The 25,791-nt window shown below is 38.5% G+C and overlaps 2 protein-coding genes across 2 annotated transcripts in view; one reads left to right on the top strand and one right to left on the bottom strand.

The window, feature by feature from the left end:
* The window catches only part of Cul1 (cullin 1), a 32,506-nt gene extending 13,399 nt beyond the window's left edge, over window positions 1-19,107 (bottom strand). The window contains exons 1-13 of the mRNA XM_089648208.1: window positions 18,945-19,107; window positions 12,676-13,077; window positions 11,567-11,649; window positions 10,049-10,301; window positions 9,243-9,389; window positions 8,977-9,123; window positions 7,049-7,228; window positions 5,897-6,031; window positions 4,549-4,707; window positions 4,153-4,282; window positions 3,595-3,731; window positions 1,586-1,765; window positions 275-424 (exon numbers count right to left, since the gene is read on the bottom strand). Coding sequence (XP_089504334.1) covers window positions 275-424; window positions 1,586-1,765; window positions 3,595-3,731; window positions 4,153-4,282; window positions 4,549-4,707; window positions 5,897-6,031; window positions 7,049-7,228; window positions 8,977-9,123; window positions 9,243-9,389; window positions 10,049-10,301; window positions 11,567-11,649; window positions 12,676-12,729 — 1,755 coding nt within the window. The 5' untranslated portion in view covers window positions 12,730-13,077; window positions 18,945-19,107. The remainder of the gene's footprint in view (window positions 1-274; window positions 425-1,585; window positions 1,766-3,594; window positions 3,732-4,152; window positions 4,283-4,548; window positions 4,708-5,896; window positions 6,032-7,048; window positions 7,229-8,976; window positions 9,124-9,242; window positions 9,390-10,048; window positions 10,302-11,566; window positions 11,650-12,675; window positions 13,078-18,944) is intronic.
* Window positions 19,108-20,187: 1,080 nt separating this feature from the next.
* Window positions 20,188-25,791, top strand: part of D12 (YEATS domain containing 2 homolog D12) — a 55,446-nt gene continuing 49,842 nt past the window's right edge. Inside the window, exon 1 of the mRNA XM_089648050.1 lies at window positions 20,188-20,640. Coding sequence (XP_089504176.1) covers window positions 20,429-20,640 — 212 coding nt within the window. The 5' untranslated portion in view covers window positions 20,188-20,428. The remainder of the gene's footprint in view (window positions 20,641-25,791) is intronic.

Below are 25,791 nucleotides of genomic sequence, written 5' to 3'. Positions count from 1 at the left end.
CCCCAAAAACAAATCACTATACTACAATACGGTTCACTCCTTCGAGTCCTCAAAAAGACCCAAGACACATCACCTCCAGAGTTAGTGAAAATAAAATAAAAACTGTACTCGCAGGTTTTAAACCCCCGAGGTGCAGCATAATACATCAACCTTGCCTTGGACTAACAGTTGAATAGCCTTACATTGACAAGCTTATCTTATCGCACACTCCTTGCTTCTCATACAGACTCTTCTGTTAGTCTGACTCCTGACATGACCCTATCAATATAATTACCTCGGTGGGCAGTTGGAAAGAGAACGATTGCTGGAAGGGCCAGGATCCAGAAGACAAGACCTGGATGCTGAAGTCTATGTCCAGTGGCTCCTTGGATTCGGCCAGGTGCTTGCGGAAGTGTTCGTTGAGATCCTTGGAGACGCCAATGTCCTGAGAAGCACAGATTTAATAATTATAATAAATAATTGAATAATCAGAAACATCAATAAAAATATAAATAAAAATATTTTTTTGTTAAAGCCAACATGTAGATAATATAAGGTTTTCCAATAAGAGGTGGTATTTTGAATAGTTCGCTATTTCGGTAGATGTTACTTTTGAAGCTGTCATTTTTTGACATTTGACAAGTAGAAACTACGCCATTAATAAAAATGGAACGATACACGCTTCAACATTGCATTGAAATTATTAAAATTCACTTGAGTGAATCAAATGAAAATCATCTTGAGTGATGAGGCCCATTTCCACCTCGGTGGCTTAGTCAACAAGCAAAATTGTCGCATCTGGGGCTCGGAAAACCCAAGAGTTATTGTTGAAAAGCCTCTCTATCCTCAACGTGTGACTGTTTAGTGCGGTTTATGGTCCGGCGGAGTCATTGAACCTTACTTTTTAGAAAATGTGACTGGAGCAACAGTTACGGTGAATGGATTGTGCTATCGAGAGATAATTAATGATTTTTTATGGCCGGAACTGGATGGTATTGATCTGGACAACTTTTACTTTCAACAAGACGGCGCTACGTGCCACACAAGCAACGAAACCATTGATCTTTTACGGGAAAAGTTTCTTTGAATATCAAAATAACACCTCTTATTGGAAAACCCTGTACCATGACATTTTTTTATTTTGTCTTTGACTAACCTAGTATGTAAGGGTAATTTCTGAAGAATGAATAAATAAGGTAGACACTGGAATTGCAGTGCTTCATACCGTGTGTTGAGACGATTCTTCAACACTGGTAATGCAGGGTTACGGCCCCTAGGGATTAAAGACCGAACTAATATTGCCCCCTTTTTAATGATAAGTTTCCAGTTGAATGCCGATCAGGTCACTAAAGAACATGTGAGCATTCTAATATTATCCTTGTTAGAATTATGTGTGATGCGGTTTTAACCTGTATGCTTTAAAAAATGTATAAACAAAATCAGAACTGCTTATGCTAATAAAACATTAGATTCAACTTTTGATTTCATAAATGCCATGTCATTTGGAGCCTCTCTGACAACTTACAAAATATTTTTCTTTTTCTGAATTGAATTTGGGCTTTCAAGAAGACAGACATAGATAGTAGAGTATTTGTATGGGATGGACCTGGAACATGCGCTGAAGCTTGCTGGTGTACTCGAAGCCACAGGCTTGCTTCAGCTTGGAGATCATGGAGGCCTCTGCATCATCACTGGCCGACATATGCTGGACGAGGCGCTTGGCCAGCATCTTGCTGTAGAACTTCTGGAACACGTCCTTGTCCTCAATGTACTTGAACACCACCATCTTGAACAGACACAAAATTACATCATTAATATTAAATACAAAACCAATAGCATTGAAGCCATTGCTGGCTACAGACACAAACACCTAACAACTACTTACAATGTACTAAATAAACTAGAAAAAACTGTCCCGGAAGCTTACATCAAAAACAATGGGGAACATCTCTTCACCTTGTTTGCTTACTTAGGGGCCGTTAAAGTATTATGTAAGCACTATAGGGGGGCAGGGGGGTCTTTGCTTTGTTTATTTTTGATGACATGGGGGGGTGGGGGGGTCGAGATAGTGATTACGTCAGCACTGCTCAGCAGTAGTTATTTTTTTTTACACATTGGCAACCCACACATTGTCTATGTTTGAAAACCGAATACATATTCGGGGATTCCCACAAATAATTGAGAGGGGGGGGTAATAGCTTTGCTTACTTTTGGTGACAAGGGGGAAGAGGGGGTAAATAATTGTAATAAATCTGCTTACGTAATACTTGAACGGCCCCTTATCAAAAATTATCTTAGTAATAATTTGTTGAATGTTTTCTACATAAATATATACACCGACATTCACTGACATAAGAATAAATAGACCTGCCCTAAAGCAAAATTTGCATACCATTCGGCGGCCCAGGGGCAATTTTCGCGTATCAGAACACTTTGCGGAATAACTCGGCAATTATGTACGGTTTTCAGTGCATTCAAACTGTGTAAATATATAAATGATAAAGACAATAACCACTAATATCATATTGCATTTCTCAGGTAAGCGTTATTTTACTTAAATTTAAGTTTATTCAGTTTAATATGAATAGATTTTAAGATGTCAATGAGTGACACTCGTATTATCAAAACGGAAGTAGAGCGACGCAAAATACAAAGTGATATGACAATTGCAAAAGGTAAAAATATTTCTTCTTTCAAAATATCCCGTTTTGTAAATAAGTGAAACCTCTTTCATGAGATCAGGGAATTTTAGTTACAGCTGTAGCGATCGATACTCTAGAGTGTTCCGGAAGGACGGCCAATGAAAGATGCATTCAACCTAGAACTCCGTGGAGATGTGTCGAATTTTATACAGATAACATTGTGACGTTTCCTACCCACTTGTTATTATAGCGCAATGCGCGCCTACCTACTTAATCGCCCAATAGGTACATCGAGCCGTCTAGACATTGCTCGCATCCGCCAGAAGGTTCTAGGCATAATTCCAGCGTCACCGAAACATCTAGATCCAGCGAGATTGGCAGTTTACCAGCGGTCTCGCGAAGCTACTACCGCCGTCGGCTTGGCAATATAAATAGGCCTGACGAAGCGAGTGTTCAGTATTCAGTCAGACAACAGAGTAGCGCCGCGCTAGTAACCTTGACCCAGTTAATTACTCGCATTCCATAGTGAGATATTCTAGCACCTTCTCGTAAAGACAATCGCGCTATCATGTGTGTTTTAATTGCTATTTGTGCTTCCTTCAATAAACGTTCTAATTGAAATAAACTGTGACTTTTATTTAGTACACTAAGATAACTACACAGCTAAGGAGTTTGCGCTCCTTTGTAAAAAGGTATGGCTGTTGGTAAGCCGATTTCATTATCAAAGACTAAAATACTTTAACTGCAATGCGAGTTGCCTGCAGACTGTCTGATACAAATCACTGGAAGGCAGACGGCCACGACCACCACACTGCCCACTCATGTTAGGTTGTTCCTCTGTATATTTCATTACTCTGTAACTATAATAAACCACTTTCTGAATTACATTAAGTCTTATTATAATATGAATTCCTCAGACGTCATATATACAGTTGTTATATTCTTAAAACAACTGAATACTGAAAGTGCTCACCACTTGATTCAGTGTGTCCTCCAGCTCCGCCTCCTCGGGGTTCTTGCTGGACTTCTTCAGCAGCAGGTCGCAGTACTTTGCTAGCAGCTCCGGGCTCTTGGAGGATGAACTAGCGTTGCGCGTGACGGCGTTACCCTCTGAAAAGTGAACCAGCATTAACATTACAAACAGTCTTGTCTAAACAATAGAAAAGAAGGGAGATAAGGCATTGAAGAATGCTGACTGTTACCGAGCTACGACCAAACTGCACAAACTAGAGACATCAGAACGGCGGAACCAATGAGAGTTTTGTATGGCGTGTAAGTAGAAAGAAACTGCCACTGTGTGAAGATGTGATTTGCAGTAACTTTTGTGCACATGGTTTCATATTACTATGTTCTATCTATGAGAACTGTCCTAATGACTTTTGTGCACATGGTTTCATATCACTATGTTCTATCTATGAGAACTGTAGTAATGACTTCTTTATTATTTATTTCATATTCAACTTGCAAAATGGCCAGCAGTTGCAGTGAAATCTTCATGGGTAAGTTTAGAATGAAAAATTAATAAACTTACTGTTAATGAACCTTCCACATGCCTTATCCAGCGAAGCCACAAAACCAGAATCATTGTTGAAAGCAATCAGAACCAGCGCGTTGTACTTCTTGTGAACTTCGAGGATTGTTGACACATAAACCTTGGGATCCTGGAACCAGAAAGGTAACTTGTTAATTAGTTACAATACAAATGTACCATTATCACATGGCGACATCCTTGCAAAAGCTTCCAAATATTTGATAAACCTGCATGATTCTGTGCCAAAGGAGAGCGTGATTGATAATCCGATGATTGACTCAATGTAGGTACGCTGAGTCTTTTCTACAGGTAGTTAAGTGGAGCCTGCTCAAAGGAGCTAGCAGCATTGATCTTACTGAATAATACGATGAATGAATGAGTAATGACGAGACTCACATTGTTGGCGCTCTCGCCGCACTTGTCAATGGCCTGCAGCCCCTGCGCAGCGATGTGCGCCTCCAGGAGGTGGCGCAGCTCGCACAGCCCGTCGGTGATGCGCGCCACTAGCGAGTACATCCTGCCCAGATCCACATTCTTGTCCATGTCCAGCAGATTCTGAAATTAGTCAAACAGAAAGTTAATTTAAGAAATCATGGCCACTATTAGTTAGCTTCTTCTTCTTTCGTATGGTGGAAGTTCAAAAAGACAAATCTAGGTCTGCAAGCCAGTCTAGGGCCTCAGCAGTCACCCTATGTACCGCAGGGGCATGGAATGAATGCAGAAGGCATTCATTGATCACATCTTAGGTGGTCGGCACCGCACCGCATTTAAACATCGCCGACTCTTTACGGCACCTATGCAGCATCATGTGTGCACGATGGCTGTGCAAACACCTTATCCTGTTGATTGAGGACCAGAGTTTACAGGGCGGTGAGAACCCACTCTGTCTCTCAGGTCAAGTCAGGTACGAGATAATTATTTCCCATGTCATCTGATTTCCACTCAACGATGTTACCTATCTCCTGAAGTGAGAACAGGAGGGCTTCGAAACTTCAGTCAGCACGCAGGGCATGACATCATAATTTACACAAATTAAAGTTGTCCAGGATTTTCATGAATGCTTTAAGCTTCACTTACACTCGGAGGGCTTTGAAGCAGAGAATGGACGGTTATCTCGAGAGTATTTCCTCCTGGGGTAAAAATAATCTCGTTGAATTTAATGTTTCAAAGACCCAATCCTGTCTGATTACGTCTAAAAGGGATCCAAATGATAATCTAGTCTCCTTCAACGGAAGCAATCTTCCGAACAAGCCTTCCATTGATATGCTTGGTGTAACTATAAGTGACCAGCTCAGGCGTCACTTAGGTATGCTGTCCTTGTTCTATCGGTATTACAATGGAAGATGCTCTGAGGAACTAGCGTCATTGATCCCTTCGGCACCGGTGCGTAGTCGGGATACACGCCAAACGCGCGCCCAACATTTGTACACGGTTGACATTTGTCACATGAGAACGGATCGCTTCTACGATTCGTTCTTAAGTTCAATAGCTCGGCTGTGGAACGAACTGCCGGCCTCTGTGTTTCCTCCCTCCTACAACATGGGACTCTTCAAGACCCATGTTCACTCCTTCCTCTCCACAAAAAGACCCTCCACACAGCATCCCCAAAGATGACATAGGCCTAGACATATTATTTTCTTCAGGGCCTCCTGTGTGGAGTTAATATAAAAAACACTTTTAAAAAAGAAAATTTCAGAAATGATTGGACTCAGGGTCAAATTAACAGAGGGAAACAAAGAATAACCTGGAACTCAGCATGGAATATCTCGAGGTGCTTCTCAATGAGCACCCTCTCGCAGGTCTTGGCCAGGCGCTCCAGAGTGGTGGCGTGTAGGTACACCTGCACTCGGCGCTGCTCCTCCAAGAGTCGCTGCTCCGCCTGGAAACAACAACAAATGTATCAAGTGATGCACCATTTAGATTCAGGATTCATTTTCATAGATGTCAATTAGTTTATACAGGATCAAACATTGAACCACTTCAAGACACACGCTGATCAAAAAAATACATGATTTGAGATATTCACGGCCAAAAAAGTATGAAGTGATTAATTTTTTGTAATATTATGCCGTGTTGGGCTACATCCTTCTTTAGCCAACGTTTCGGACAGCATTACAGTGTCCATCATCAGGGCAGATGTGTAAACAAAGATTTTTGTGAAGTGTGTGCTTGTGTATGTAGATGCGATACCGTAATGCCAGCTCCAACCCTCTAAGAGCTGATATTACAGTATAATTTAAAATGGTTTTCTGCGTTTAGTTTTAGTGTAGCCATCAATTACCGGATACCAAGAACTATTGAGCATTTTTGAGCCTGTCATTTTTATTAATATTAATATTAATTTTGATGAAGTTCAATTGCCTCTGTAATTAGGCGTGCTCTATGCATTTGGTGTCCTCCCAGGACTTCAGGAAATCCAAAGTAATGGCCAGTGTCAACTAAATGCTCGGCAATTGCCGATTTGTCAGGATGGCCGAGTTTACATCCACGAAAGTATTCTGATATCCTTTTGGAGATCTTCCGTTCTGTCTGGCCAACATAAACCTTGTCACATTCGGAACAGCCGAGTTTAAAAACTCAATCTGTCTCAAGAAGAAACTTGGTTTTTGTAAGTCTAGTATTTTTGTGTTGGTTCCGAAGACAGTCTTTATGCTTTCTTTTCTCAGTATCCTGGCAATTCTGTCAGTCACATTGTGAACATAATGACCTTATTTGCCTTTCCATCGTCGATGTATATATATATTTTTAGATAATACAGGATTTGCAAAAACAAGGTGGTCCTGCAAAGCTGCCACATGACTGCAGATTTTACCTTAACATTTTGTCTTACTTGATAAAGAATAGGGAGCATAGTTACATGTAACACAGTCACAGCAAAGTGGACCAATATACATACCTTCTTCATATACTCAGTGACAGGGTTCTGTCGCAGGAAGTCGGTGCTCTCCCTGGTGTAGAAGCGCTCCGTGTCCTCGAGGAAGACGGCCTCGAAAGAGTCCTTGTAGACGGCGAGGTTCTGACCGCGCACGCTCGGATCCTCCTCGTTGAGGCCCAGCTCCACGTAACAGTTGATCACCTGGAAAATAATTAACACACAATTATTAATGGATAGTGTGTTTTGAAGCATTTAACCCTTTCAGCACAACCTGATAAAATGCCTAACATATTATGCAAAGGTATAAAATAGCCCTGGAACTAACAAACTGTATAGATATATAGAGCTGGCAGATTCTTCAATAGTGAACAGATGCTAACCCTATACAAATCTCAAGTACGCCCAACAATTGAATTTGGAAGCCACCTCTGGGCTGGAGCCCCATAATACTTGATAAACTTAGTTGATTCTGTGCAAAGGAGGGCGGTCCGTCTGATTGACAATCCAGTGTTAACAGACCGATTTCCATCTCAAATGTCATGAGTCTGTTCCACGGGTATTTTAATGGGGCCTGCTCTAAGGAGCTAGCAGCCTTGATTCCCTGTGCACTGGTGGACGTGCGTGAAAACACGTTCAAGGTTGAAGTCGGCTTCATGGGAACTGGCCGTTTCTTCGACTCGTTTTTGTGTAAGACGGCTCGTATGTGGCATATTTTTTTTCCTCCTTCATATAATCCGGGCCTCTTCAAGACCCGCATTAATAAAACCATTCCTACATCCCCTACCTTAACCCCCCTCACAACGCTGTAGAGACAGGGGCGCTCATGTGAGGTGTCACATTGAAAAAAATATAAAAAATTGTATGGATATGTTTTCTAAGAAAGGCAGAAGGGGGTAATTTATTTTTTTATTTTCACGGTCCTACAGGAAGCCAAAAGTAAGTCCTACAAATAGAAAATATAAGATATAAAAGAAAAACATAGTAAGGGCAGAAAGTTTCCATCGTTGCTTGGGTTTACATAAAGATTTTCGAAATCTAATGTAGACAGCACAGACATAGGAATTAATAGACGAGAAGATAATGGCGAGGGGTAAAATCAACTGTTGAAGAACGAAGGGAGTGAAGCTGACTGTGATTCGTCAATAAATCAATCTGACAGTAAATAGGCATCTCGCATTATAATATCACCATTTAGTTCTTAAAAGTAAAATCTGCTTTTGAATGAATAGACATTTTTACATGGGAGCGCAAATTACTCGCCACGTTATGAACAAATTTGCGAAGTCCAAATTCGGCAAAAAAATTCGGTTCTATTTTCAGAGTCGAATATTTCGTTTAAGTATTTAGTTAAGACACTTTTATAAATGTTCATAATTTACTTCCCAGCAACCAACCAGCTTTGTGTTTCGCGTCCAGACGTTTCTCGATGTGATAGTAACAACTGATTCATATTATACGATGTGAATATGCTTAAAATAAAGTAAAATAATGCTTATATATGGAATGTAATACGACAATTGGGTTTATTCTCTTTTTCACATCTATTTTTACAAGTTTTCATAGTACAAGTCAACATTTTGCCGTGTTATTTCGTAAAATGAACCGATGATGCCTCGACCATAGTTCGCACAAGAATGATGACGTCACGTTTTCAAATTTCACTTGAGGCCATACGCGAGCACAGCCGGCTCCAATGGAACCGGTATGGGGAGTGGGGATAATACGCTTTTAATCACTTAGGGCAGGTCTACTAATATTCATATGTCTATGGTAGACAGTGATATTTATCTTGTTTTGTAAGTCAAGTGTGAAAAATTTCATCAGTATGAGAATAAAACTGCACACAATCTTCTTTGAATAAATAGATTTTGTTTTTTTACATCCAAATTGAAATTGAAAGGTAATGGACAGGTCAATAAACTAGCAGGAATTGTGAAATGAGTACTCACCCCTGAGACGAGACGTGTGTTGATAGTCTCCCCGTTCCTCTCTCGCTCAATGAGCTTCAGCACGGCGTTGGTGACCTGCTTGTTCAGGCACTTGAAGAGGTTGTCTCTCCAGGTGACTAGTGCCAGCTGGTAGATCTCATAGATGCCCTGGAACAAAATAAATGTGATTTAAGGTCAGGGTTGTGAAGAAGCCGTACATTATAATATGTAAAAATCTTATTCCATTCTAATAAAATTGAAGAATGTATAATATAATGTGTGCGTACCTTTCTTCCCTCCTCGCACTCCCTCTTGACCCAATGCCTGTTGAGGTAGGAGCAAACACCGTTCAGCACTTTGGAAGAGAACTGGTATTCCTCCCACTGCCGAGTGTAAAACGCCAGCACATCTTCGCCCATCAGCTCCACTCCGTTCTGAAATGCACACAAATGATTATTACATCAATTCATTTGTCTTTGTATGATGGAGAGTGGGATCCTGAAGTTATTCATTCATCAGAGGGGAACATCTAAGTCTGTAAGTCAGTCTAGGGCCTCAGGAGTAGCCCTGTGGACCTCAACAATACCCCGGGGAACGAATAGAGCTGATGTTCATAAACCATATGTTTGGTGGTCTGCACCGCACAACTCTTTTACACATAGGAGCATCTTAGAGTTTACGAGGCAGTAAGAACTTTTACACATAGGAGCATTTTAGAGTTTACGAGGCAGTAAGAACTTTTACACATAGGAGCATCTTAGAGTTTACGAGGCAGTAAGAACTTTTACACATAGGAGCATCTTAGAGTTTACGAGGCAGTAAGAACTTTTACACATAGGAGCATCTTAGAGTTTACGAGGCAGTAAGAACTTTTACACATAGGAGCATCTTAGAGTTTACGAGGCAGTAAGAACCCATTGATTGATTGCCACTCAAGTTTCCACCTGTCTTCTGGAGTGAGAGCTACTGGAGGAGTTGCTTTCCTTTAACCAGAAGGGTTTTCAGGGAGAGACTTATGCACGTAAAAAAATTCTTAAAAGAATAAGCAACAACAAATGATTGTGAGAAAAAAAAAGTTAAATTTGATACTAACACTGAGCAGGGCCACCAGATAGCCGCGCAGGAACTCCCGCAGCCTCTTGTACAGCTCGAGCCCGACAAGCTGTGCGCCCCCGGCACCCGCGCCCGCCGCACCCGATCGCCCGGCGCGCCCTCCGCCCGATGGAGCCGCCGCGCCGCCGGGGGCCAGGGACGTCGGCGGGGTGGGGGCCGTCGCCGGCTGGCGCTGCCCCCGCATCGAGCCGCTGCCCTGCTGGTGTACGGACGTGCAGTAGTTGTAGACATGGCTGCGATTGTAGGTTAAGGAAAATAATAACAAAAAAAATTGAAAAACTAACAACATGAAAGTACTTGACGATCTTACCAGAAAAAATAAAAGTGACAAAAATAAAATAAAAAAACAGTGTTCCTCGTATTCGTGATGTATCCGAAAATTAATTATTTTTTGGCACAAAATTATTTTGAATAGCTTAATTTTTGTGAAATTGAAGGATGGTACTAAATCCATAAAAATGTTTACCCATTTTTAAGTTTCCTTAAATTAGAGTTTATTAGGGTTTATAAAGTGACAAATTTTTTAAGGCTCCGTAAACGTTCAAAAAGAAGATGGTTTGTAAGGGAGATTTGTGAATACGAATGTTAGAGAAAGCGCGCAAATATTAAACACACGTAACAATTTTAATGAAAATTGTGAAAATATGTAATAAAACCAACTCGTTTAAAATAGAGCAAAAAACTTTTGACAAATGTTGCATTTAACGTTACACTGCGAATTTTTTCATATCTGCAACATATTAAATAACAGAACAAAATGTGTTTTTAATCATTTTTGGAGTATACTTTGCGATTTTTTTCTATCGAGGGAATTTAATGTAATTACCGTTTCGGCTTTACAAATGTATAGATATTATCTTCAAAAATAAAATATTTTTTTAGGAACTTTAAAACAAGTGTTTAAAAACAGAGAAACATGTTATAAATCGCTAGAAATTCGGAATGCGGGGCTTAGCTTTTAACGGGGGATTTTTCCGCTTATAATTCTGGTAGAGGAGTTTTTATTTCATTTTTCTATTATCTATGACAAAATGCTTTCCCTTTTGGATGTGATAAGGCTGTCTGAAAGGTTGGCTAAAGGAGGAGGATTAATCTATGACAAAACTGCACTGACTATCAAAGTGGCTTTGCAATGAAAGTTATGCGTTTGGTGTGTAGGTAGACTTGCAGTAGTATGGGTTAACGATGTTGGCGACAAGCATTGTTCACACAACTTCATACTAATATTTGTTCATAGCCCATCTCCGTTGTTTCTATTATCTATGAGTGGCCCATACAATGGACTCAAATGAACTCTAGTTCAAAAAACAATTTGGCAAGAATGTAAGGCTGATGAAAGCGTAATTAAGAAAGAGAACATTTAGACAATTTGGACATGTAGACCAGACGAACAGTAGTGTGAGAGTGCCAGGAAAATTTATGATGCAAAAGTAAACGTTTTTGTTAGACGAATCTCATCTGAGTCATTCATGAAAAGATGATGTATTGTAAAGGATACGTATATAGTTCAATGTATCTCGGTTTGGACATGAACTGTCTCTTGTAGACCTGCTCTATGCCCTCCCTTAGGTCCCCCCATATCTGGAAAAAGAAATAACATAATATTAGACATCATCATCACCCTAAACATAGCATCCCCAAAAATTTCCAAAGGGAAATAATCTCGTCTCAATCAAAAAGCATGGTGTCTTCAGTTCCTACTTTGGCAAAGATATCCGCGTCAAGCTGTGCTTTCAGTAAATCACACCATCTCTCCAAAAAGCAACTATCTTGAATGTCCAATCTCCAGAAATACCCTAAAATGCGAAAACTCTCTAGATTTTAGACAATATTGTTAGATTGTTGACTATACCAATATATTTGTCTATAGAATATGTTGGATAAAGCAGCTGCAATCCCGAGTTTATCATCACATTTCTGGGGATTTTCGATTCCATGTGAAGGGGGGAACCGATACTAAGAATTTTGTAAAAAAGGGTTGTTGAAAATCTTCGCCAATACCAAGGTTTCACTTGATTTGATCAAAAACTTTCTTTCTGTCCAGGAACTTTCTGTTTCTCCCTAGATCAAGGAATTTCTCCCCGGACAAGGCAACACTGATGCCTCCCCTAGTCTAATAATTGATACATTAGAAGTATATTTTTTTTTATGAAATATTATTTGGTAATGTAAGCCTCGCTGGGCGATTGCCCGTAATTAAAATTAAGGTACGAACACACTGTGAAGCATTGCTATATTCCAAGGCCAATGTGCACACTTGTCCTACGCAAATTTGAATCGTAGTATGAAGACATTCAATGGAAATTAAATCATTTTGAAAAGTCAATAAAATCACCTGGTTGGAAGGTTTCTCACTAACGCCATCTTTCTTTCACACGTCCCACACCGATCTGGACAGCGCAGATAGTAGGAATGAGCTGTGTGTGACAAGTATGTTTCTGAAGCATCTTTTTTCATAGAATACTTATGGATTGTAAGTTGATAGATATCTTAATGCGCAGCATACATTGCATACATGGTCCCAGTGAGTCTATACCTTTATTATTATGAGCATAGACAATTTCCATAGATTATAGAACCAATATTAACATTCCAAAGGGTACTTACTTGGTCGAGGTCGATTTGTTTTGGCCCAGGGGTGGGACCGGAACGTGAACCCATATCCTTTCTTCAAAATGCGCCGTTGCTGCACAAACCCGCTTGACTCCCAAAAGACTTTACTAGATACAATCACAAACTATTCGCGCAGAATCTCATAGTTATTTTACAGATCATTTGTTTAATACACTATTTTCAATCAATAATTATGCAAAAAATTTAATAGGGCAGTTTTTTTTTATTTATGTTAAAAAATATAATATCACAAATTTGAAGAGTTAGGTTGGTATGCCTTAAAACAAATAGGACGGCTTGTACGGTTAAATTATTTAATTTCTAATATTATATAACCAATTTATTTAAGCAGTTTCAGTAAACGGTTTTCGTCTTAAATTAAACCTTTGTGAAAATCTGAAATAAAGAAAATAATTCATTAGAACATTTTTAAAAGGTATTTCAGTTTTTTTACTGACTTTTTGTGTGAAATCTGCAATCAAAGACCGAATGCTGTAGAAATGAGATCCCTTAGGCACACGTGTGTTAAAACTATGTATGACCGTGTTATAAATGTGGAGATTATTTTTTTTATTTAGGAAACAAACAGTCGTACATTTAAGCATAAAAAATAATTATTCATATGTTCTAGACCAGAGGTTCCCAAAATGGTCTATATGGACCCCTAGGGGTCCATATCAGCTTGTTGGGGGTCTATGTCAGCGAGAAAAAAATTTGGGGGTCCACGAGATTCAAATGGGGGTACATACGAGCGGACCCCCATTTACCTCAACTCAATATTTAGGAGTTCCGTAAATGACACAATACACCTAACACAAATAACACAGTTTACGTAATACTAATAATAGACTGAGAAATTACTTATTCGATATTTATACGTTTATATATCGTAAAGTTGTTTATTGAGGTATATAAATAGAGTCTATGTTCCTTTTCTCGTCAGAATTAATATATTGAACCAAAACATTTCACATTGGAAGCCGCGAATTTTCCTAGTTCCCCAACTTGTTTTTAAAAACGTCCAGGATAATAATGACGTTCAACATTTAGATGTACTTTACAGACTTCAAAACTATGTTTAAGGACATTTTGACTGTGGAATGTTGAAGAATCGGATATCATATGACAAGAAGAACTGATCGGAATAAGCACTAACAAAGAACTTAAGGGGCAGTTCTGTAGGGCCAGATACAGAAAGAAATTCCCGTTGCTTATCCTACTCCATTTTCATTTGGTGTAATACCTCACAAGGGCGCCCCTGTCTGCACAATGCAAAAACAGAGAAACTATACCGCCACCCGGATGTCGGGCAGGCAAGGGAAGGGAATCTTTTACGAAAAAAATAAATGATTATCACATGGGACGTTAATGGTTTTAGGAAAATTCAATATTCGGCAGGCAGGGGATCTACGGAAAAAAAAATATTTGGCAAGTGGTCTACGGGGCAAAAAAGTTTGGGAACCTCTGTTCTAGACCAATAAAGTTCCATTAAGTTTAGTTATTGATTTATTATTTGTACCTACACAGTAAACTGAATTTAAAATGACAAAAAAAAAAAAAAAACATTACTTAAGACAGTTAGTAGTAACACAGTTTGCGCATGATTATACTATTCAAAACAATCAAATAAACTATGATGATAGTATTTTTTCACAAAATAAAAGAAGTTTAAGTTATCAGTTTAGTGAGCTGCATTTTAGATGATTTTACAGTTAGAGTTAAAAAATGTCTACATCACGTAACGCATTGTGAGTTTTACAGATACAAGAGTTTTGCGCATATTTGAATTTACAGTGTGGTGTTCTAAATAAGTCGTTCGATCTGGTGTTGTGTTCAGGGCAACGAAATGCAATCCTTTTAACAGATGTGATGAATCAACAAGATTGTTCACGATTTTGTATAAGAATAGTGCATCAGAAATTTTTCTGCGCTTATATAAAGTGGTAGGGTCAAACCGATGATCACTAAAGCGATATGATAGGTGTTTATTAAATTTGTATTGGGTATTTCAATACAATCAATGTATGTTTGATATTTAGGATTCCAAATAACTGAGGCGAACTCAAGTTGTGACCTTACATATGACATGTATAGTAGAATTAGTGTGTGTGCTACAGTGAAAGGCTTTATAATGTGTGTAATGAAGCCCAATTGTTTATAAGCTTTTTCTCAAATAATTTCAATATGATCCTTAAATAACATTTTAGAATCCCTCAGTACTCCAAGATCTCTGATTGTTTCTACTCTTTGTAGGGGTACACGGATTAATTTTTAAGTATAATTAATTGGTAATGGTAATGTTTCAAAGACCCAATCCTGTCTGATTACGTCTAAAAGGGATCCAAATGATAATCTAGTCTCCTTCAACGGAAGCAATCTTCCGAACAGGCCTTCCATTGATATGCTTGGTGTAACTATAAGTGACCAGCTCAGGTACGGGGGCTCCATCGAAGCCAGAGTAAAGTTGGCCTCTCAGAAGCTGGGCGTACTGTACAGGGCCCGCAGATACATTAATAGTACACAACTGCTGACCCTGTACAAATCGCAAGTGCGCCCTACTGTCGAATTCGGCAGCCATCTCTGGTCCGGAGCCCCTAAATACCTGATAAAAACCCTTGACTCTGTGCAGAAACGGTCGGTCTGTTTGATAGATTCTCCAATCTTAACAGACGGACTGCAATCTTTAGAGCACAGGCGTCAGGTAGGTATGCTGTCCTTGTTCTATCGGTATTACAATGGAAGATGCTCTGAGGAACTAGCGTCATTGATCCCTTTGGCACCGGTGCGTAGTCGGGATACACGCCAAACGCGCGCCCAACATTTGTACACGGTTGACATTTGTCACATGAGAACGGGTAGCTTCTACGATTCGTTCTTAAGTTCAACAGCTTGGCTGTGGAACGAACTGCCGGCCCCTGTGTTTCCTCCCTCCTACAACATGGGACTCTTCAAGACCCATGTTCACTCCTTCCTCTCCACAAAAAGAACCTCCACACAGCATCTCCAAAGATGACACAGGCCCTGAGGGAAATTATTTTCTTCAGGGCCTCCTGTGTGGAGTTAATATAAAAAAATATAAAAATAAAATAAAATTTGGCTGTTTATTATGTGAAGGTAATAACATTACACTCGTCTCTATTTGGATAAAGTTGATTTTTATTGCAATATTGCTTAATTTTGCTAACATCTTTTTGAAAATGGTTGTAATCATCTATGGAGTCAATAAATTTATATAATTTAATGTCATCTGCGTAAAATAGAAAAACAAGAATGACTAATAAAATGTTTCATGTCGTTTATATAAAAAAAATAAACAAGAGAGGCCCTAAATGGGAGCCTTGAGGTTCCCCTGAGGGAATAGTTATAATTTGTGAGATGTAACCTTTTAAGGAAACAGCTTGACTTCTATTTATAACATAAGAAGAGAACCATCTCAGAAGATTTCCACATACACCGATTTTCAAGAGCTTGATTAGCAGTATGTCGTGATTTACTTTGTCGAATTCCTTTGAAAAATCTGTGTAAATGGAATCAACCTGTTACCATAGAGTTGAGAATAAAATCAGTAAACTGTCCTAGGTTCGATTTAATAGATCTGTGTTAAAAAAAAAACCACGATGATAGGGCTAGTAATAGTATTTTTACATAAGGTAAAAAGTTGGTCATACACGATTTTTTCCATGATTCTACTTAAGGCGATGCACTACGTCGTGTAATATTTTAAATTGAGCCGCTATCAATAACAACCCTTACGTAGATGGCGATAAGGTTTAAATTCCCGCTTAACACCATCCGCCTGTTTTGATTTATGCAAGAAAAAAACATAGCCAAAAAGTGCCTTTTGTTTTATTTTGTGGATGTTCAGGCATAAATATTTAATTTTTTTTCGATCATTTTATAAATAAATTAATTTTCCACATTATACAATAAAATCATAACAGAAAATAGGTTCGTAAGTAGGAGATTTTGAACTTTTAAGCAGTTTTCATAGGCCTTATACATTCTTTTTTTCTGGGCTTATAGAAAGACGTATCTAAAAAATACTCGATTATTTTAAAGGCCAAGATGTATTCTACTCGCAGTATTTAATTAAAGCATCTGAAACATTTCTATGCGACAAAATTTTCAAACCAAAAACACATGATTTTGCATTATTACGTATGGCATCGCTTTAAGATACATAGCATTTTTCAAAACAGGTGTAAAAAAAGAGATCGAGAAGAAATACAAGGGTGATGTAATAAATAAGGAAGGGATGCATATATGGTTTGGACATGTAGAACGGATGAACAAAAAAATAAGAGAATGATGTGAAAGTGAATGGTAGAAGAAGCCCGGGACCCCCGAGGAAGACAAGGCACGATCAAGTGAATCAGATACTGGAGTCGGGCCATGGCAAGAGTCAGAATAACAGAAGAGTATGGATGAATGTGAATGAGGCAAGGAGTGTGTGCCAAGACCGAGTTGTTTGGCAGCCCGTCCTCTCTGCGGGGAAACGGCGTGATGATTAGATGGTTAGTTAATTTTAGAGGAATTTGCTCACGAAACCAACATGATCTATAATGCGAAAAAAACAGCACTGTTGGTCATAAAACACGGGGAAGGCCCAAAAAACATTCCCCCAGTCTTTTTGAACGGTGAGATTCTGAAAACAGTAGAAACCACAAAATATCTAGGACATATCATCAACAACAAGTTAACGGATGATGAAGATATTGACAGGCAGAGGCGTGTACTGAGTATAAAATGTAACATGCTCAGTAGAAGATTTGGGCTCTGTAGTCCACGAGTGAAAAGGACGCTCTTCTTAGCCTTTTGCACCACCCTGTACACATGCGAGCTCTGGGCTAATTTCAAGAAAAGAACAATGGAAAGGCTTCGGGTTCAATATAATAACGCCTACCGATTGATGTTCGGACTCCCAAGGCACTGCAGTGCCTCCTCGATGTTAACAGAAGGGCGAGTTCCAGGATTTACAGCTCTGTTAAGAACCAGGATTGCAGGACTGAGGGAAAGGATAAACCATTCCAGAAACACTATTATCATAGAATCCCGTCTGACTTCAGGATCGAGCATTGAAGACCATTGGAGAAAGATACTTGCTCCCACAATCTTAGATCCGATGGATTTCCGTGCTTCTCTGCTTTAACTTAATTTCATTTTCTATTTAATTTTTAATTTTTTTTAATCTCTTTTTATTTATTTTACTTTATGTAAATATTATTTGTACTTATATCCTCTATGGGATGTGTGGGATTGCACTAACCTCCCCACATCCTGGAATAAAGAATTTATTATTATTATTATTATTTAGTTTGTGAACTGTACTGGGCAATGTATTAGGAAGACTTTTCAATTTGGTGTAAGACCAGAAATATTTTATATTAGTCGGTATTGGGTATTGACTAATATTTTCTACTCAATTTAATCAAATAAAAGCGGTAACTACAGTAATGAACTTCGTGTGAATTATAAAGAAACATTTGAAGTGAGTAAAAATAATCTGAAAATTCAATTACATATCAATGTTTACTGGGTTTGATTATTTGTGGTAACTCCCTGTAGGAACTGATTTACACAGGGGATACAGGAACATGATGCACAGATTTACACAGGGGATACAGGAACATGATGCACAGATTTACACAGGGGATACAGGAACATGATGCACAGATTTTTTTCCATGATTCATAGTTAAAAGAAAAACAATAAAAATCAATGACCCCTTTTTGACATTTACCTACTAACAAAAAAAAACAATTTAACAATGTAAATTTTGCATTGTGAACCTGTTTTTAAATTTTTATTGAGCAGAAAAAATACAAAATTGTATCGCATTCATCAATTTCGTATCGTTATACTGTCATGATTAAAATTACTCTGCGAATGTGAAAAAAATATTATGGCGGTTGTTTTGCGTAATTTTGTGAAATTGTTCATATATTTTATAATGTGAACATTGCGATCAGCTGAAAAGCCAAACACGGAAGGTGAATGGCTGGATCTAACGCAGCGTAACGCAGGAACAACAGGAAATCGGTAAACAGAAAGAAAAAAAACATGTCATTCTCCTTCATAAAAATCACGTATGAATCATTTCCACGCTAATATAATGCGGTAAATGTGTAAATATGTGTACATCAGCGCAAAAATGTTAATAATATGGTGGAATAATTGCATTATTCAACCCGATTTCTCAACAATCATGTTTCTTTTGTCCAATCTCATGGTGACATATTTAGAATAAACTCGAGACTGCCTACCTCAAAAATCACGGTATCCAACTCATATCCATATCATAATAAGTTAAACCAACTATTTAAGTTTACACTTAAAACAAATAACTTAGAATTATTTACAGAGCTTTGGAAATATTCACAGATTTTTCACAATAACGGTACATACGACGAAATGGTTATCAAAACTGACAAGTATGGCAACCTCCTTGAAATTTGGTATTGCCAGACAAATATATTTTTTAATAAGTTATTTAATTACGAAGATAAGTACTAATATAAAATCAATTAGAATCATTCGAACGTTTGGATACATTTTTTCACTAAGTACCTTCATTTATACTATAAAATTTAAAACTCCTAGTCCAAGGTTGGCCCAATGCGTCGGTACCAACTAGCCAACGTGTGAACTAGAGGTGAAGTGTATATCCTAGAACAGATGTTTGAGTTTCGTACTTAATATTTGTTTTTTAAGTATTGGGCGTCTTATACATCCGCAAAAAAAAAGCATCAGAGGACACAAAAATGTGGGAAATTATTTCTTTTAAATTCTCTAGCCACCCCCTCCCTCCCCATGAAAATTAATAAATTGTGGGAATAAGTTTTTCCCGATATTATCCAACCACTCCCCTATCACGAATTCGAAAAATCATTGTGATGAATTATCTTTAAAAAAAATTGTGTGGAATCTCTTTTCTAGCTTTTGGAATAAGTATTTACTCTCACTAGTAACAGTTGTTCATTTTAAGTAATTAAAAATTAGAATGGTAAAATTAAAATTTCTCAAAATGCAGATAGTTTCCTTTCCTAGTAATTAAGTTGAATTAAAAGGTTTTATTACAAAAACTGGTATTAATCGTTGTCAGCGATCCCGAATAATTACCATCTGGGTATCAGTTTCTGTATTAAAATTCTGAGGTATGATTTTTTTAATATGACAAACAGGGGCGCTTTTGTGAGGTGTCAAATAAAAAAAGATTATATGGATTCCAAAAAAATATCAAATTAAAAATAAATTCCTTGTTTTCTGAAAGAGAACTTCATTTTTAAAATATTGCTGTTCTATCCAACGCATTTATTATATTTCTAAATAAATTTTGTATAGTTTGTGAAGGAAAGAACCGCATTTTTTAATTTTCTCCTTTCTGGATCGAGTGGCAACATTTGAACTTGGAACATTCAAAGCAAAAGTAATTCAATCAAAGCCGCTGAAAGATTTTGTTTAGCGTGCAAGCGAACGTCAAAATACGAATTTGCACTTGTGGGAAAACTTCGAATAACATGGATATCGTTCAAATACCTAAATTTTATTACATATCAATACAGTGAGTGTGAAATTGTACTCCGAAAGCAGCATCAGCGATCACTAAATCTTTTATCTGACTAATTAAACCATCATAACCTAAACATGTGCTGCTGCACCGATGTGCCTATGTAATATTATGAACATTGCACTTGCGGTGGTGTCGGGGAAGGACGGTTGAGTATATGTGCTGGATCGATTGAGCTGAATGTGCAGTAACCGATGTGCACGAGAAATGTCTGGGGAAATAAAGGAAGAGCTGCTGGACCCGGATTATGGAGAAGTTATTGCGATTCCGTCGGCCGGCGAGAACATCCTTTCGGATGGGCAAATGGCGAACAGGATTCGCAGCATAGTCAAGCGGGAGTTCTCAGCAGAGATACAGAAGAAAGAAAAGAACATTGAGATGATAGACGAGCGGTAAATATAATTCCAAATTTTATAAACAATCAATCAACAACATTGTCATTATTCCAGTACTTAAATGTTTTTAACCGGACGCCATTTTTTTCTGTAGGTAGTGGAAATTTTTATAATTGCACAAATAATAGTAACGCAGCAGAATTTGTCATTCCGAATTTCTCGTGGCTTCTGTCCTTTCGGAGACTGGCCAAAATTATGGTTATTTTCATATTGGCTATTTTGAAAATTAAATTGTACACTGCAATGAAACTTTTCTCAAAAATTCTCAGCCAGGATTTACTTTATGATTTAAGATTTTTACGGCCAAAAGTATTTTTGTTATTTGTTTTTGGGGTATTATGCCGTGTTGCGCTAACTCCTTCTTTAGCCAACGTTTCGGACAGCATTGCAGTGTCCATCATCAGGGCAGATGTGTTATTTGAGGTTGTGTTAAAATGTGAGCTTATGTATGAGGTTGTGATACCGTGTTGCCAGCTCCAACCCTCTGAGCTAATATTAACGTATCATTTTTTTATTTTTTTTATTTAAAGTGGTTTTCTTCGTTTAGCTCTGGTGTATCCGTCAATTACCGGATACCAAGAACTATTAAGCTTAGCTCCATCGTCTCTATTAATGTTTACGGGATTTTTATGAATTTCAATGGCCTCCGTAATCAGCCGTGCTCTATAAGTTTTCGGTCTCCCCAGGATTTCAGGAACAAATCCAAAGTAATGCCCGGTGTCAATCAAATGCTCGGCAATTGCCGATTTGTCAGGGTGGCCGAGTTTACAAGCTCTGAAGTGTTCTGAAATTCTTTTGGAGATAGTCCGCTCTGTCTGGCCTACATAGACCTTGTCACATCCGGAACAGCTGAGTTTATACACTCCATCTGTTTCCAGAGGAAACTTAGTCTTTGCAGACCTCAGTAAGTCCTGTATCTTTGTTGTTGTTCCGAAGACAGTTCTGATATTTTCCTTTCTCAATAGCCTGGCAATTTTATCTGTCACATTGTGCACATAAGGCAGGAAGGCAGAGTCTTTCGACTCTTGTTCAATTCTGTCTTCGTTTGGTGCAGATTTGGCTCTTATGATTTGCCTTGTCTGACTTGCTGGGTAGCCGTTACGCTCCAGTGCATCGGTCAGCTTCGTAAGTTCCGCTCCGATTTTATGTTCTTCACATATTCTGGTCGCTCGGGTCACCAATGTATGGATAAGTCCTCTCTTCTGCGCTGGGTGGTGGTGCGAATCAGCGTGTAAGTACCGATTCGTATGGGTTGGTTTCCTATATACAGTATGCCCTAGGCTACCATCGTGTTTCCGCATCACCCCCACATCTAAAAAGGGCAGGATTTTATCTTCGTTTTCCAGTTCCATTGTGAATTTAATTTTGCTGTGGAGAGAATTAAGATGATCCAGGAATTCGTTTAGTTTCTCCGTTCCATGAGGCCAAATGGCGAAGACATCGTCGACGTAGCGCCACCATACTTTAGGGACAGCCGAAGCTGTGTCGAGCGCCACTTCTTCAAACTTCTCCATAAAAAAGTTGGCTAGTACTGGCGATAACGGACTGCCCATCGCAACTCCCTCCAATTGCTCAAATAGTTCACCCTGAAACGCAAAGTATCCCGTTTTGAGGCGGTGTTCAAAAAGTTTGCAAATGTCTTCCTCATATATCTCCCTTAGCATTGTCATGGAGTCTTCTAGAGGCACATTTGTGAAAAGTGACACGACGTCAAAGCTGACCAGAATATCTCCTTCCTCAGTCTTAACTTTCTTGAGCTTACTAATCAGATCTGTTGAATCCTTAATCCACGATTCGGTTTTTCCAGTTTGCATCTGCAGTAATCTCGAGAGGTATTGGGAAAGTTTGTATGTAGGAGCACCAATAGCACTGATGGTAGCCTAGGGCATACTGTATATAGGAAACCAACCCATACGAATCGGTACTTACACGCTGATTCGCACCACCACCCAGCGCAGAAGAGAGGACTTATCCATACATTGGTGACCCGAGCGACCAGAATATGCGAAGAACATAAAATCGGAGCGGAACTTACGAAGCTGACCGATGCACTGGAGCGTAACGGCTACCCAGCAAGTCAGACAAGGCAAATCATAAGAGCCAAATCTGCACCAAACAAAGACAGAGTTGAACAAGAGTCGAAAGGCTGTGCCTTCCTGCCTTATGTGCACAATGTGACAGACAAAATTGCCAGGCTATTGAGAAAGGAAAATATCAAGACTGTCTTCGGAACAACAACAAAGATACAGGACTTACTGAGGTCTGCAAAGACTAAGTTTCCTCTGGAAACAGATGGAGTGTATAAACTCAGCTGTTCCGGATGTGACAAGGTCTATGTAGGCCAGACAGAGCGGACTATCTCCAAAAGGATTTCAGAACACTTCAGAGCTTGTAAACTCGGCCACCCCGACAAATCGGCAATTGCCGAGCATTTGATTGACACCGGGCATTACTTTGGATTTGTTCCTGAAATCCTGGGGAGACCGAAAACTTATAGAGCACGGCTGATTACGGAGGCCATTGAAATTCATAAAAATCCCGTAAACATTAATAGAGACGAAGGAGCTAAGCTTAATAGTTCTTGGTATCCGGTAATTGACGGATACACCAGAGCTAAACGAAGAAAACCACTTTAAATAAAAAAAATGATACGTTAATGTTAGCTCAGAGGGTTGGAGCTGGCAACAAGGTATCACAACCTCATACATAAGCTCACATTTTAACACAACCTCAAATAACACATCTGCCCTGATGATGGACACTGCAATGCTGTCCGAAACGTTGGCTAAAGAAGGAGTTAGCGCAACACGGCATAATACCCCAAAAACAAATAACAAAAATGGATTTACTTTTATCCTGATTCATTTTTGGGTCATCATGCCGTATTGCGCTACCCCCTTCTCGAGCCAACGTTTCGGATATCGCGCAGTGTCCCTTATCAGGGAGGATGTGGTAAAGTGTTTATACATGTCGAAGAGTAACCACGTTGATATTTTTTATCTTACTCAAATACCGGCCCTAATCTTCTTAGGGTATTCTTCATATAAATAGTTAACCCAAACTGTTGAAATTTAAAAGTTCAATAAAATATTCAGTAATTCTTTACCTAACTGCGAACTTTTAGGCACAGATTATGGAAATTATGCTCCATTTCAACAATTACTATAAGAAACAAACAAAACTTCAGTCCATAAATTATTGCAATTAAAAGTTAAATAAATTATTCAAAGTAACCCAAAAATGAATCAGTATGTACTTTTGGCCGTGAAAATCTCAAATCATAACCTACGATTTATTTGTTAAATAATAATGCCGGGTCGCATGAGGACAATAGAAGACAATATTGTCCTGTCCCAGCTCCGTGAACAGCCTCGACTGCCCAGGGCAGGACAATGGAACAATATAATAATTTGACCGTAGTTCAAACACGGAATGCTGCGAAAATGAATAGACGACGATGCAAATTATAATTTATTTATTTTGTAAGAAACAAACAGCTTTTACATAATATACAATGATAGATATGAATATACGAGTTAACTGAAGTCAAGCCACAGAAGTTTCTTATACTAAAGTTCATTGGAAATGAAGTTTTAATATCTTAAAATTAATTTGGTGTTAAAGGAAGGGGAGAGGAAGAGGAAAATTGGAAGAGGATAGGAGATGCTCCCGATACATTCCATACTCTCATATTAATAATCGATCGTATGCATTACTTCATATCGATATTTCTTTAGGTTATTGCCAAAAATGTCAACGCTGTAAAATGTTGTATTATATTGTGCACATATACGAGGAATTGGGGAATTTTTTCAAATGTTTGTTCTACACGAGGGTAGATAAAATAAATCAGATTGTCGGGTTGATCTAGACGGAATATGAAGATTTATTAAATTGGTAAGTTCTGGTGAGTCCAGACCATTATTTAGGATTTTAAACAATAAGATTTGATCAAAAATTAGACGTTGTGTTTGGAGGGAGTTAAAACTATGAAATTTAATGGATTCGGTATAATTTGAGAAGTGTAAGTTTAGTTTATAATTTATGTGTTTAAACATTTTTTTTTTAATTCTTTCTATTCTTTCGATATGGGCTTGGTATAAAGGAGTACAGATCGGTGTACAGTGTTCCAGGTGCGGGCGAATATATGAGGTGTAAAGGGAATATAGAGTGTTTATGTTGTGGAAGGGTTTTGCTATGCGAATTATAAATCCCAGCATTTTATTGGCTTTGTTAATAATGTCATCAGTGTGTTGGATAAAGTTCAATTTAACATCCAGTGTTACCCCATAATGTAAATATATAAATATTATTCGCAATTTAATAATATCTTCCGGGTACCATTTAAAAATGTGCAGGAGCAACACTTATGTGCGGAGCATTGGCTAATGTCCTGTTCGTACCTGCATACACATGGAAAATAGGTCCGGAGCTGGGACAATACAATTTTGTCCTGACCTCGTGTGAACTAGGCATAATTTCGGGATCACACGAGGACTTACAATATTATCCTGTCCCTGCTCTGTGAAGAGCCTCGACTGCGCAGGGTAGGACAATGGGACAATAACAGCGGTTGAATTATTCAACAACTCTACCGTAGTTTAAACGTGGAACGCTGCGAAAATGGATACACGGCGATGCGGTCTTTTAAACTAAGATGTATTGTAGTGTTCCATTTAAGCTGAAATATGAGATCCTGCAGAGATAGCTTGCCCCTCTATCTCTGGACAATGTCTTGGTTCATTGTCCTGTCACACTAGGAAAATTGGTTTGGAGCTGGGACAAGACAGTATTGAACTGTCCTCGTGTGATCCCCACATTATTCTAGAATATTCTCAGCTACATTTAAATTATTTTGAAGGAAATTTTTAAAAACCTTTCATGTTCACTCTTATTTACTTACTAGCGCAGACCCGTGAAAATCACGGGATATTATAATTGTAGGATTTGTGATTTCATCAATAAAATATTTGCCTCAGGGTCATTGCGCCTTTTAAAAACAAATAATGTCAGTTTTTCATCAGATTCCACCAAAAATTTAACTTTCGAATGAACACCGTTGACCAATACCCTATAATATAGGGTTTTCCAATAAGAGGTGTTATTTTGATATTCAAAGAAACTTTTCCCGTAAAAAATCAATGGTTT

This window comes from Hesperophylax consimilis, chromosome 27 (assembly GCF_061612785.1).
Source record: "Hesperophylax consimilis isolate HC1 chromosome 27, BYU_Hcon_1.0, whole genome shotgun sequence".
Lineage (NCBI taxonomy): Eukaryota > Metazoa > Arthropoda > Insecta > Trichoptera > Limnephilidae > Hesperophylax > Hesperophylax consimilis.
This window is presented reverse-complemented; position numbering and strand designations above follow the sequence as displayed.